Here is a 14554-nt window from a genome sequence, read left to right as displayed (position 1 = left end):
AAAATATGAAAAACTTTATTTAATGATGGGACTAAAGGTCGGCGTTCGATCGGTTAACTTTTATCCATGGATATAGCCAAAATTAAATAGTCAAAATAAATTAGCTACGGATAATTTAACCCCTTTTCTTTTTAGATAAAATGATATCCGATATCGTTTATTTAGTATAAAGATCGAAGACACTCTGGCTTACATATGGACGATATTAATTTATTTTTATCTGGTAGGAAAATGTTTCAATAAAGTATCTTTAGATAAATGTAGAAATTTTATTCACGAAAAAATAAATCAGTCAGTGAGTTGTTCAAGTAATATTCACAAGGAAACGATTTGTTTTTTCCCAAATAATAGCAGAGGTGGGCATCTTCGCTCCATGGCTGCGTTGGAATTAAAATAAAATTCCTTCTCGTTATTTACGACACTGATTGTTGTTAGTTATTGGTTCAATTATTTAGTAGCCATAGAAAAAGGGGAAACTATGGTTTCTTTTGAAGAACTATTGCTTTTGCCACAGCCGTGGATAAAGTACCTCCAATGGGTTTCGATCCCGCTCCGGAATTGAAATTTTTACACGATAATAACAGTAAATTTCCAATTTCAAATACTTGTTGGCCAACTTTATCCGTGCCAGTTAAACATAAAAATTATGAGGATTTTTTCAATTCTATGGAGGAGGGCATTAAAAACAGTCCAGGGTTTGGACTAGCGTAAGTGATATTTGATGTAAGGTTATAGAACCATTATAGTTCTTCATAAATTATTATAAAAATGTAGCAATGTCAAAATAAAACGTTTAATTTTAGTGCAAATATATTTTGAATTTTTAACATCTGTAAAATTAAGTTACGAAATTTAATATACGTAGAGAAGTGATGTCGCCAGCAATAGGCCGGGGTAGCAGGCCCGTTGCCAGGGGGGGGGGGTTCCTCGAACTAAACTAAATCTATAACGATGGCACTGAACACTACTAGCCCCTCCTAAATTACGGTTCGCCCGGTCCACATCTTGAACCTGGCTGCGGCCCTGCGGGATAGGTCCAGGCGTACCTGCTATTTTGATGGGAGCCTCCAAATTCAAGCCATGGGTTCTCCAAATTTTAATTAAAATAACTCCTTTATTTAGTAATTGGTTTAAAAATTTCAAATTAATCAATTAACATTTTATTTGGTTTATTTATACGATAGAAATTTAAGGAGGGTATCCTAGCTCGGTGCCTAAGGGGGCCTTTTACCTCAGTGCCAACCCGTAAACAAATTCTGGCACTGCCACTGACGTAGAGGTTCCTTAATCGTCAAAACAAGACCAACTAGTGCCGTTTTCCCCTTTAGGCCAGGGGCCAGGGCCCCGCGTTGGAGAGGGCCCCCTCAGGTGTTGTCACATATTTAGTCGGAACTGAGTTCTACCTTAGATAATTTGTTTTCTATCGTCTACAGTTTTTAGTGTGACTACGTGTAGAGCGCGAAGCAGTGGCGTTACTAAGGACCCGCAAACCCCGCGAAAATGGGGGGGCATGACATTTACACAAAATAGGGGGTCCTTGTAAAAATTGGGTAAAGTGGGATACGTGGCGAATGAAAGACATGCTTTATACAATACTGCGGGGGTGGGGGGGATTTGTCGTTACGCCACTGACGCGAAGTCGACTTCCAACGACCTTGAAGTAGGGTCGTGCAAAGTATTGCTCACTTTGATTCCACTAAATTTTGCGGTAAAATTTCTGGTTTGCTATTCGCACCGACGAATTGAATTTTTGTTACGCCAAAACCTTTTTGGCACGTGAGCCCTGCAACTTTTGCAATGTTTGAGAAAATGTGCTAAAATGTGTTATATAGCACTCCCTCGGAGTGTTGCGCCTTTGAAAATGCCTGTAGTCAACCATGGAAATTTGAACCGACGTTTTTAAATACGGTCTACGTATGAATAATCAAAGGACCAGGTATAACTTAAAAGATTGGAAGGATTGTGTTGCAACAGTTTCCCCTAGGTCCGCGCTCACGCCGTTCCCGCCAAAAGCATTCGCCTAGCAGAGGCCACTCCCAGCAGCTTCTCTTGGGACCGCGCTCGTCGATTAAACGCTACCAGCGTTGCCCAGACGTCTTATAATTATAGGAAGAATCTATAATTTTGTCGCGAAATTTTCGGTGTCCTAAAATTTTAACAGCGATTATTCCGATATTTCGATATTGATGGCCTATATATCCTATAATTTGAATATTTTTTACTGAGAGCGTTAACAGTTCAAGAATTTCTCGGCTCGCAGCCGTCAAATGCGATAAATAAATGTGTTTTTATTATTTTTAATATTTAAAGCAAGTGGCGGGTCACTTTTAACTACTTTCGTTTACGATAGATGTCAGCAACGTAGATATTAAAACAAGATTGTTAAAGACCTCATGGGCGGAGGCAATAACTGCCCTGCGCTATTATTGGTGGAAATTGATGACGTAAGACAAGGACTAAATAAATTTTAGGTACACACATTTTCAAACACAAATATCTTACGTTTTGAAGTCCATCTATTAATATGTCAGTTATTTATTCTGTGTACGGCGCCAACTTAAATTCACTGCCGTATTCTGAGACATGACTTGAATATTTCTATTTTGAAGCCTTTGCTATCGCCGATTGTGATAATAACGTGAAACGTTTTGAAAGATGGCAAAAAGTAGGGTTTTTTTTGCCATTTTAATCCTTTTATTTATTAGTAAATAATTTTATTTTAGGTATGAAGCATAGAATCACGTGCTCTGAAGAAACGTTCAAACTACTTCAGTCGGAGAGAGGGAAACGAGGAATGGCGGTGGATGCATTTATTCAACTTCTTATTCGTAATTTGTAAGTTGAATTTATTTTCTAATTTATTCCTTCTTTAACGTTTTCCTTTTTAAGAAATGAGCGGGACAACGCTAAGACTCCAAAACCAGTATTGGTTTGTGCACAAACTCAAACGGTGCCACTAGTCCCAGCCACAGAAACAGCCATAACGCAGACACCTAAAAATGTTTTTAGAGATTTCTGGAGCCAAACTGAAAACCAAATTTTGTTCCATCCGATTCGAACATATGGAAGGAAACCAAAATCAAGTAAGTCGCAGTTTATGTTTGAACAATTGTTATTTCTTTGTTTTAATTATTTATTTTATAGAGCCAGTGTCACATATTACGTATGTTTTGGCTTTGGAGTCAGACCCTGATCCAACCCCAGATGCGACACCAGAGAAGGTCCAAGGACTTGGAAATACGGTTTTCTCTACACCAGTTGCTTCAAAGTCTTTAAGTAGAAAAAAACACTTCAGAATCCCACTACAGTCATTTTCTCCGATGTATGTTACACGCATATAGTTTAACTTTTTTATGATGTATTATAATTTTAATTAATAACTACAATTTTAGAATGGGTGATAAAAATATTTTATCTGATGATGAGTGTGAAGATTTAGTTGAACTACGAAGTGACGATGAAGATCTATCCAAGATAGATGAAATGATGGCTAGTGAAGAGGAAGATGAAGTGGCTGGTGGCTTTGAAAACATAGAGTGAGGTTCTTTCTGGAAATATTTTATATTTTATTTTGAACAATATGATATGTTAATTTAGTGAAAATGATGCTGATGAAAACATGCTGAACTTCACACACACATTTACTGAAGCAAGTGATGTTTCTACTGAACTGGTAAGTGTTACTAATTAATTACATGCATACGTATTACATTTCTGTCATAGGACCACCTCCAATGCTATTTTCTTGAAACACCAGTGGTGTAACTAAGACATTTGTGCTCCAATGCATAATTTGAAAATGGGCCTCTACAAAATGTAAATTTTTGGGGGCCCTAATGTAAGATGGTAAAATAAGCCCCTGTAATATATAATTTTTATAACGAATTTTTATTGACCATTATTCCAACCTATCTAATTTTTAGTAATATTATCAGTGGTAAATAAAGAGCCACACTTCAGGGTTCGGGCCTATGCTTTGTCAGACAATTCTCATTGTATTTTAAACCTGCTGAGTTGCATGTTTTATTTTTAGTCAAGAAATAATTTTTACTGTTTTTTTTTTCAATAGCATTTTTTCTAAATATTTTTTAATTAGGACAAAGATGAAGACATTGAGGAAATTCAGCCGGAAATGGAAAAACTTGGTTCAGATTTGGAGTCCCTTATAATTGAGCCTACTATAATAGTATGTGCTCATGCATTTGACCAATTACATCCTAAATCTGGTTAATGGAAAATTTGTATTCTAACTTTTAGGCTTCAACTAAAACAACGAAACACAATGTAAAAGACGAAATGGCTATAGTTCATGTGCCAACACTACTTGTATTAGTGAAAAAAGCTTACGGAAGAAAATGCAAAGGCTGTGCAGAACTTCTTGAGTTCAAAACAAAGTATATTGGAACAGCCATTCAAGTTAACTTCAAATGTATGGGACCGGGAAGTGACGCTAAAAGACATAGCAAGGTTGGATTTTTTTTTAAATATATGTCTTAAGATTCATTGGGTTGGCTGATAACATAACTCAACAGTTTCCAATTCTGAACTGATTTTGATAATTTACCGAGTGGCATATCACTAATATTTACAATTAATTTAAATATGTTTTAGGGGCGATGGAGTAGTCAGCCTTTGTTTCATGGCCTGTATGCTGGAAACATAACCATCGCCAGTTGTATTCCTTTATCTGGGAATTTATATGGCAAAATTGCGCTATTCATGCGACACCCCTTGTAGCACAAGCCATTTGGTTTTGTGTTGGCTAGTAGTCGCGCGGTCGGTATGGTGTCGTAGTTGGTTAAAAGTCGTAAGCCAACTCAGGCCCGACTAAAAGAAACCTAAAGCCAACTTCAAAACCAAATAACGCCCAACTTGATACACACGCATTTATTGGGGACAAATTTCAATCTTAGCGACCTAAAAACTATGAACCCTCATATTTATTCTGCATAAACTAAACATTAATGAACAATAATTTCCAATTTAAATAATCCTAACAATTTTAAGGAGTATTGGAAACCAACTCCTACCCGACTCCAAAACAGCACTTTACTTAAATATATCAATTTATTTTCGTAATTCCTGTTTATTACTTTAAAAAAACTCTGCACTTAAAGATATTTTGTCCGCCTTAAAAAAATATAAATGTTTTAAATAAATAAAACATTTTAAGAGTTATAAAAAGTTGATGTATACAGATGGGGTTTATTCCTAGCCAACAGGCGTACATTGTACCTAGAGTGGGAGGGGGCGGGTGCCAGTAACAAAGGTCGAGAAAATTCTTGGAATTTGGAAAAATTCCAAAGCCTCGTGGTAACGCGAGATTCGTGGCTGGGACCGTTCAAGCGGTCAGTTTCTTTTACCTCGTCTCCGAACAAAGGTGGACCTCGGGTTCATCGCCATTTTCCGTTCTATGATTAAGGTAAGCCTAAATATATTTTTCAATGTTAAATATTATAGTATTTAATTGAAAACTACTACTTTTTAACTTTAAATTTGTAGTAAGTTAAATATTTTGGGAGTTTGAGATATTGTGGAAAATTATGTAATTTTAAATACTCAAATATTTTAATAAAACGATAGATTTTAAAATAAACGTGTTTGAATATACCCAAAAATATCAAGAACTTCAAGTGTTTTCTATTTCAATGAAAATAAATTTAATTTTTAATTATGCTGTCGACGAGTTATCCACCATTTCCTATAGTTACGAGATACGATATCCACCCCCATTCAAAAACTAAAAAAAGAATACGGAGTTAAGTCCAGTTCTTTTTTTACGTTTTAGTCAATATTAAATTCCCTAACTTTAAATATTTTTTGTATATTCAAACACTTTTAATTTAGTTTATATTCTATTGAAGTGGACATTTCCCTTAAAGATATTTAAGTCTTATATATAATTAGTTTTCATTTTATATACTATCTTACTTTTAGGCTGAATTTTAAATGGAATTCTTATTGTTTCTCTATTTAGGTTACTTGATTGATTGGTGCTATAATTTAACACGGTAATGTAATTAACCTTTTTTACTGTTTGCTACTCTAATTTAATCATAATATTAGTTAATTATGGCTAATAGTAAAGTTAAGAGAGTTGGTATGAACTATGATAGAGACGTTTCTGATTTAAGTAATAGACAAAAGCGAAGAAAAAGAACCAATTATTTAAATACCGTTATGGAACGAGTGTCAGAAGAATGTGATTTATTAGACGCTAGAGGTGTAGTGGATTTTGACTTAAATAAAGATGGTGTATTAGGCCCTTGTAGTGATGAGGCAATTTGCGATTCAGGTCAGGTTGAAATTAATCAAAATGGGATGCATTTCTTAGATGCACAATGTCTAAATAACAGTGATTCTGATGAGAACATAACTGATAGTTCAAGTGATAATATCGAGAGGATTAATAGCAATTTATCGAGTTATAGCGATACTAGTTCGTCGGAACATGATGTACGTGATATTTCCGAAGATATTAGGAGCTGGGCATTGACCCATAACATAGACACTGTTAAGCTTAATAGTTTGTTATGTATTCTACGGGTTCATGGACATGACACCTTACCGAAAGATTCGCGAACACTTTTGCATACCCAAAGAGATGCTATAGGAATAACACTAATTGCAGGTGGGGAATATTGGCATATTGGTTTTACCCAAGGTATTAAAAACTTTTTAAATTCGCGACCTAATTACGATGACGATATTTCTTTTGCCATAAATATTGATGGGGTGCCTCTATTTAAAAGTTCAAACAAATGCCTTTGGCCTATTTTGGCCTCAGTTTATAGTTTTTCGGAAGGGATAATTGGGGAGGTTTTTCCGGTGGGAATATTTTGTGGAAACAGCAAGCCTGCATCCTTAACTGAATTCTTGGAGCCTTTTTTAAATGAACTAACAGCTTTGTGCAGTAATGGTTTTCAATACGGTGGGAAAATATTTAACTGCCGATCAGATGGTCCTTTTATATTAGACACACCAGCTAGGACCTTCGTAAAAAATGCTAAAGGGCACACTGGTTACCATTCTTGCGATAAATGTACCATTAAGGGTTTTCATTACAACCGTCGCACAGTTTTTTTAGAGCTAGATTCCGATGAGCCAGTAACTTTACGGACAAATGAATCTTTTCGAAATCAAATTAATGAAGAGCATCACCTTATTGGACCCCCTTCCCCTCTAGAAAATTTGGATATGGATATGGTTAAACAATTTCCCCTGGACTACATGCATCTGGTGTGCTTAGGGGTTATGAGAAGAATTTTAACAGCCTGGGTTAAAAAAGGGAAATTTGTAGTAAGGTTAAGCAGCCAGATGATAACCGAATTCTCCAACAAGCTGGAAAATATTAGAAAATACATTCCAAGTGAATTTGCTAGGAAACCTAGAGCGTTAAAATATATAGATAGGTGGAAGGCCACAGAGCTACGGCAGTTTTTGTTGTACACCGGTCCAATCCTAGGCGAGGATATTCTATCTAAAGATGTTCTTAACCATTTTAGATTGCTTTTTTGCGCAATCTACATTTTGGCATCACCAGTTTTTAGCAAAACTCTGTGTAACTTCGCTGGCCAACTTTTAGAAAAATTTGTTTTATCAAGTCCAGACTTTTATGGGAAAGAGTTTGTAGTCCTCAATGTTCATTCCTTAACGCATCTAGCACATGATGTGAAAACATTTGGTCCGTTAGACAATTTTAGTGCATTTCCTTTTGAAAATCATTTGCAAAAGCTTAAAAAGAAAATGCGATCTCCCAATAAGCCCCTTCAGCAACTGTTTAAAAGAGTATATGAAAACCAACTGCTTCCAAGTAAAGAAAAAATCAACCAATTAGTCCTAAAGAAACCGTTTAAAAATAACAGCCCTCTAGTACCAAAAAATGCTAAATCTTTTAAGAAAATTCAAACCACTTCATTTTGTATATCTCTTAAATCGGGTGATAATTGCTTTAAAATGACTTCTGGTGACGTAATAAAGGTTAGACATATTTATCAGTTTGGCATTAATGACATAATGGTTGTTGGAAATTTGTGTAAACCTTATGCTGATATTTTTGATTACCCTCTTCGGTCTTCTATTTTAGGCCTTTTTGTTGGTAAAATTTCAAAATTAGCTAAAACTTATCCTCTCTCTTCAATAGAAAGCAAGTGTTTCATTTTCGAAAACAATGAAAATTCTTTAGTTAAAATTGTTCCAATGCTTCATAGATTTTAAATAAATAAAATAAAAATAGTTTTTATTTAGTCAACTAATTATATTGACTATTTTACTTTGACTTAAAATTGATTAATAATAAAGTATGGAATGGGAATATTTGGAAAATTTTAATTTATTCGGTTAGAATTTGAAAAGTTGGTTATTTTTCTTCAGATTTTGGTGGGAGCCCTAGTGAACAAAACTATAATTTTCCTTTTAACCTTAGTTTTCAAGTTTAGATATTTTGTATTGTTTTTTTTTTCAGATGTTTGTAGTGTTTAGTTTCGAAAACGAAGGAACTGTTGAAGTAGTTCCATTAAAATGGTGTCCCGATGAAACTTCATGCTACTGGCCACCATCGTCTTTACATAATGAAGTAACAAGTTTAATTACAAAGTGTGCTTCATACGACGAACATTGGACCATTTACAGTGGGAAGATTTTATATAAATCAAGTAGGACTACATTTTTAGATTCTGTAACTACAACAATAATGCTGAACCATTTTTCTGTGATTGCAGTGATTTACACAAGAGCCAGGGAGCAATTAAAAAATGCGGAACTGACCTCCGACTTGGCCAGCGAAAAGGAATATGGAAGAGGACGAAGAAATAAACGGCAAAAACAAATGGATATCTCTTCAGGCCCTGATTCTACTTCTGGTAATTATCGTAATTTTATTAACCTGTAAAGTATTTTTCGTAAACTAATGGCTTACAAATTTTGGAGTAGAAGATGAAAATGGTAAAACAAAACGTGGAAAAAATCGTAAAATGGTTAAATTACCCTCACCACCGCCTTTACCGTTGATGCTCAATGAATCACAACCAGCAATAGATGCGAGTCAATTACATTCCAATGAACAGCGTAGTACAATTACATCAAAAAAATCGATGGACAAGACACCTGTTTTATCAGCGGTATATCAAAGTAACCAACATTTGGAAAACCAACTTAACACCAAGGAAGGATCTAGCGCTTTACTCTCAAAGAAAACGTTTGACAAAACCAGTAAAAGCCCTCAATTGGAAAAATCAGGAATCGCTAGTCAACAATCTCGATCAATTGTTAAACCAAACAAGAAAACAAAGTCACGATCTACGTCAAGTAGCATTTCACATGGTAGGAAGGAAACTTCAAGAAGTCAAAGCTCTCATTGCTCTCAATTTTCACCAAGTCCTATTCCACAACATAGAAAGGAGAATTCTGATTCAAGTTATCGCCGTTCATTTTCTACAAATCAACCCGTAGAGGAAGTTAACTCCAGTCCAAACTCCATCAACTCTGAATTTTCTACAATACGGCCACAAATAAGAGACGAAACATTTATGCAACATTCTTTTGGATCTGAATATTCTTCAATCGGAAACCACCAAAATCGCTATATGGAAGGTAACATTAGTTTTTACTGATTGTTTTTATTTTATAGGCCAACTACGTAGTTGTTCGGTTTACTGTCTTATATAGTTTATTTTCAAGAAACGGGAAGTGTGGATAAATATCAACAATCTCTATCTAGGCAGCACCATTCAAGCCTTTCCAATGGTATATTTAAAGGTATAGTGAAATGGTAAAATAACCTACTGAAAAATAAGTGCAGAAACGATGTTAAAAAATTTTAAGATTAAATTTTTTTAATTAACTACTTTTCGCATAAGTAGTCTAACAGTTTAAAGGAAAACTAAATTTTCATATACAATACTTAACTTTCTTAATTTTTAGATAAATACGAAAAATCTGTAATGTTAATGCTATCTGACATACACGTGAAATTGGATAAAATCATAAACTCGCAAGAGCAATTGGCTAATTATACCCTGGACGATACGGAAATTGATGGTTCACCAAGCCTACCTCTTGAAAGCATTCAAGATTTGAAAAAGTTGGAGATGTTTCTGGATGATGAGGATATCAGAAAAAGAGTGGTAAGTTAATAGTCCAGTTTAAACAGGGTATACAAAAACGCAGCCCCGTGATTTTCTATTTTTGCAATGGGGCTTGGATAAAAATCTGTTTTAAATTGACGATTTATTCATTGTTAGGTGAGAAAGTTATCAGCTATCGGTGGTCGCAAAATTGGTGATACATGCCGTGGAATATTGAAGAGAGTATTTTCGCATTCTTTGATTTTAAAGTTCAACTGGATTGGCTTGAATGGAAAACACGCATTTCAAGTTTTAAAAACGAAAAATGTCATAATAGGTAAATTATATTTTTCTTTAAAAAAAACTGTATTCTTGCTATGTAGTTTTCTCACGAGTTTGAAAACTTTATGTATTTACAGAAGCTGTTCAACGTAACGTTAAAGGGTCAAGAATTTATGATATTGAAACAGTTATGAAGAAGTGGATCAGATACTCAGGGGACAGAGAAGGAGGAAGAGAGCAAAGAAAGAAAAAGAGTAGCCAAGAAGCTAGAGACGCAAGCGTTGATAAACCAGAAGCTGAATTATCAGACGAGTAGAAAAACTGTTAATTACAAATTACCTATTTGACGAATCTCTTTTTTTTGGAGACGATTGTATATATTTGAAATTGCTGTGCCAAAAATTACTGTTTTTATATCGAATAAAAAATGAATTTTAATATTTTGTTATTCATTATACCGAATAATTAAATTAAAATTTGGGGAATTAGGTAAGGTATTGTGCTGGTTAAGTGACTACATTTAGTTGGCGAAAGGGTGGTTTTAAAGTTGGCGAGGGGGTGGTTTTAAAGTTGGCGAGGGGGTGGTTTTGTAGTTGGCGAGGGGGTGGTTTTGTAGTTGGCGAGGGGGTGGTTTTGTAGTTGGCGAGGGGGTGGTTTTGTAGTTGGCGAGAGGGTGGAATTGTTGGGACAGTGTTAACTTTGGTGTTGGTAACTATAAATCTTTAATATGGCAAAAAAACCTAAAGTTGGCCACATGCTGGTTTTTTTAAAAACGGAAAGGGCCCCGATTCGTAAACCAGCTGCTGGCCAAATAGGACATTTCGATTGTTCAGTTGCTGGTTCACCAACACCTTTGGCCAACACTATAATCACAACTGCTGGGCCAGCTGCATTAGGCTACAAGGGACTCCAAAATATTGTTCTTCAAGAAAGACACCTACAATGAGTAAGTTTTTATAACTTTTTTCTCTCAAAGCTTTATAGAAAATGCTGCTTAATATTACCATAAAAAACCATAATTCTATAAGTATGGCACTTCAACCTGTTTTCGACACTGACCGTCACTTAGATATGACTTAAAACTGCAACTGAGCTGAGTTGTATATTATTGTCCTTGCCAGTATTATATTGTGGCTTAGGTATATTTTAGATACTAGGAGTTATGTGCAAAACTAAACCATGATAACTCAGTAGCATTGAAAATCAGTTGGTACATTTTCTCTCCATAACAACTGGAAAATCATTTTCCCTCGTATGACGTAAGGCGAGCTACAATAATCATTGCAGTCCCAACCGGGATCAAAATTTTAGTTGACTAGCAAACATACATGGATCTAAATTAAATTTAGACCCCTCCTTATATTGAAGCCTGGGTTTCGTCTTGTTAGTATGCCTATTGTATCGTAAATTCTGTCTACCTCGCTTAACAGATGACGTTTTCGTTGGTATAGACTCTTTCATTAGTATTTCCCTATCCACGGGAAAGGAAATAATTTATTTCGACAAAATCTGATATCTACTATGTACCAATTGTATTACCATGGGAAAGTTCTTAAATATTTATTATTTTTCCATGGTAAAACAAACTTTCGTTGACTGCTAATAAAGTAATTATAATTTTATTAAAGACAGTAATAATATTGATATTTCATAATATATTATAACGATAAAGTCACTACTTTTCACTTTAGTGTTAATCGACAAGTCGTAATGTTAAAAAAGACAAAATTGCGTTTTTATCGAAATGTTTTTTTTTGGATTTTATAAAGGACATCGAACCCGGCTCCTCTTGCTGGGAGGCGAAAGGGGCTGTTTACAAATTACGTAACGCGGTACGGGGGGGAGGGGGTATTTGTTCAAGTGTTACAAGTGTTACGTGGGAGGGGTGGAGGTTTCACTAAAATGTTATGTAAAAACAGTTGCAATTATTAGAAACATACGTATATTTATTGACTTTCACAAATTTTAGAGAATTTCACAGTTTCGCCCATTTTCTCAGGCTCGGAATGGATAGAGGTGTGAGAACGGTTATTCTAGATCCACCACATAATTTTTAAATTCGTAAATGTTTACCTGTATTAATTCAGATTAATTTTTTATTAACTCATCTTATTGTATTTTTTTTCACCAGCATAGCAGAATATAAACCGGGGGGGGGGGGGTGAGGTTCTATTATTGTTACGTAATTTATGAAAAGGGTTCTCTCCTTTAGTTCCTCTTTGTTACGAGGGGGAGGGATAGTTCATAAAGTTCATTTTTTGCATTACGTAAGTTGTGAATAGCCCCAAAGTGCTATACATAGGGCTCGGAATCGGATATCCATTATCTTGTGTTATAGAAAGTTTCGTTGATAAATTATTAACGAATAGTTGGTTTTAAAAAACTAAACCGCTATCTTTAGCTATGGTTACACGAAATCGGATAAAGTTTAAATAATGTTATATTTTTGGTTTTCTAGTTGTAAACATTATCTTTTTGGATAAACGCTAATTGCTTTATATTGTCTATAGATAAGACTTTTTTGCGTTTTATCAATAGATACAATTTACGAGTAAAGAATTAAATCTTATAATTTATTAATTTATCCGAATTAACGGCTATCAAAATAATATCTTATTTATAAGATAAGTCTATTTCCTATTAAAGTGATATATTATACATTTGAACATCGTACTTTAAAATAAAGACGCAGCCATATCCATTTGAAAAGTTTAAATTTTTTTCGGCGTGTTCGTGAATAGAATCCGAAGTTATATTTATCCATGCGCTTATACGACTACCTCACTTGAAATACCGTAGCAAATACTGTAGCCCAAAACAATACAACAAATATTATTTGGAATTGTTTTAAATTTGCAACCAATTTTACCACCTCTCCCACAAATTTAACAAAAGGAAATAGGAGCGTCGGTACATTTTTGGAGCTGGGGGGGGGGGGGAAAGGTGGAAGGACGTGGACGAACCTGTGAGAGGGAAATTAGGAGTCGCCCTCAACTTTGCCGAAGATCACAAAACTTAGCATAAATGATAAAATTTTCTGTGTCTCTGACTAACACAGTGCCGTATTTTTGATATATTTTCAATTGGTTTTAATCCCTAAAACCGTTCTACCTTACTCACTCTCATATATAGACGTAAAAACAGCTATAAATACAAAAATCTTTAAGTACACCACTCCCACAAAATTTAATATCCGTACAACTACGGCCCCGTAAGACCACGGGGCCCGTAGAACTTCCATTCTATAATTACCAATCTTTTAGCTTCGCTTTATTTTAACCCAATACTTAAAAATTTAGAAAACATTCACTAAATTACTAACCCAAAATGGTCTATTATAAGATAAGACCTAAGATATGGCCTATTATAAGATAAGGTAAGGCATCAAAAGTGAATTATTTGCTTAGTTCAAATATAGTTCAGTGTAGGCAAATAGGTTGGTATTATATTACTTTTTTAAATTGTTATTCGAAAAGTCACACGAGCAGGAAAAATGTGCTCATGGAATGAACTAATTAGAAAGTGCTCTCAACAACGTTGGGAAACTAATGAGAGACACCTGCTTGTTTGGGACTAAAAAGGTTAAAGAATATAGGCATTTTGGACAATATAATTAGACAGTATTTAAGAAAACCAATCAATGTAATTAATTTTCATGTACTAACGTTGCTATGGTCTATTTTCAACCATTTCAGTGAAGTAAATTTTGATCAAATATATTAACTCTTGTTTAGAAAGAAACTAGCATCGTAGATTAAACTTGTTAAGACTAATTAAATACACTTTTATTTCCCATATAATATAAGACAAAACGTTTGATCCAATATTAAGGATTTTTTTGTCTACAAAAAGTCGCCATTATTTGGACTCCACCACGATATCAAACACATACAAGCTGAAATCGTCTCGGGTTTCATTGAGGCTCGCTTTTTAGAAACTAAATTTGCACCACCAGAAAATATTCTCTCTGAAGCAACAGAGGACCCTTGAATGCAAAGATAATCTTTCGCCATTTTGCTGACGACCGGATAATGGTCTTGGTTTTCCTGTAACGATGCCGGATAGCTTACAATTATTCCAAGACAAATATTCTTAAAAATTCAATATTACCTTCCACCATTGAAGTTTGTTTATATGTGGGGGTAGCAAATCATCGTTTAGATATTTTATTAATTCTCCACCTTTTACTAATTTACGTGATCGCTTTG

General features: G+C 34.7%; 2 protein-coding genes across 5 annotated transcripts; both read left to right on the top strand.

Annotated features, from left to right (window-relative positions):
* Window positions 1–2556: 2556 nt before the first annotated feature.
* Window positions 2557–4737, top strand: LOC149943320 (uncharacterized). The gene is made up of 9 exons (XM_090175650.1): window positions 2557–2665; window positions 2724–2835; window positions 2890–3083; window positions 3145–3322; window positions 3393–3536; window positions 3598–3674; window positions 4110–4186; window positions 4258–4467; window positions 4612–4737. Exons 1-9 carry the CDS (start codon window positions 2656–2658, stop codon window positions 4735–4737), a joined length of 1128 nt encoding a protein of 375 aa, XP_090031776.1. The 5' UTR covers window positions 2557–2655.
* A 441-nt stretch (window positions 4738–5178) lies between these two features.
* LOC149943319 (uncharacterized) lies at window positions 5179–10763 on the top strand. 4 transcript variants are annotated; one of them, XM_090174752.1, is made up of 9 exons: window positions 5179–5422; window positions 5978–6016; window positions 8465–8654; window positions 8721–8861; window positions 8932–9591; window positions 9667–9756; window positions 9922–10124; window positions 10242–10401; window positions 10484–10763. In XM_090174752.1, the coding sequence occupies exons 3-9, from the start codon at window positions 8465–8467 to the stop codon at window positions 10660–10662; spliced, it is 1623 nt and encodes a 540-aa protein (XP_090030878.1). In that variant the 5' UTR covers window positions 5179–5422; window positions 5978–6016; the 3' UTR covers window positions 10663–10763. The 4 variants fall into 4 exon arrangements, with proteins under 4 accessions (XP_090030878.1, XP_090030877.1, XP_090030879.1 ...); XM_090174751.1 differs by having other exon boundaries at window positions 5180–5422; window positions 5978–6011; XM_090174753.1 differs by having other exon boundaries at window positions 5183–5422; window positions 5978–6011; window positions 9679–9756.
* Window positions 10764–14554: the final 3791 nt, after the last annotated feature.

The sequence above is a fragment of the Leiobunum rupestre genome, chromosome 5 (genome assembly GCF_980474605.1).
Source record: "Leiobunum rupestre chromosome 5, qqLeiRupe1.1.hap1, whole genome shotgun sequence".
NCBI lineage: Eukaryota > Metazoa > Arthropoda > Arachnida > Opiliones > Sclerosomatidae > Leiobunum > Leiobunum rupestre.
The sequence above is the reverse complement of the archived record's forward strand: the minus strand, read 5'-3'. Positions and strand labels throughout refer to the sequence as shown.

What these genes read in the sequence shown, in the direction of transcription:
- LOC149943320 (XM_090175650.1), top strand. An exon ending in CTACAGTCATTTTCTCCGAT is followed by an intron (nt 3,323 to 3,392) that starts GTATGTTACACG and finishes CTACAATTTTAG; the next exon opens with AATGGGTGATAAAAATATTT. An exon ending in TAATTGAGCCTACTATAATA is followed by an intron (nt 4,187 to 4,257) that starts GTATGTGCTCAT and finishes TCTAACTTTTAG; the next exon opens with GCTTCAACTAAAACAACGAA.
- LOC149943319 (XM_090174752.1), top strand. Translation starts at nt 8,465, where the DNA reads ATGTTTGTAGTGTTTAGTTTCGAAAACGAAGGAACTGTTGAAGTAGTT. An exon ending in CCAAAATCGCTATATGGAAG is followed by an intron (nt 9,592 to 9,666) that starts GTAACATTAGTT and finishes TGTCTTATATAG; the next exon opens with TTTATTTTCAAGAAACGGGA. An exon ending in TTCCAATGGTATATTTAAAG is followed by an intron (nt 9,757 to 9,921) that starts GTATAGTGAAAT and finishes CTTAATTTTTAG; the next exon opens with ATAAATACGAAAAATCTGTA.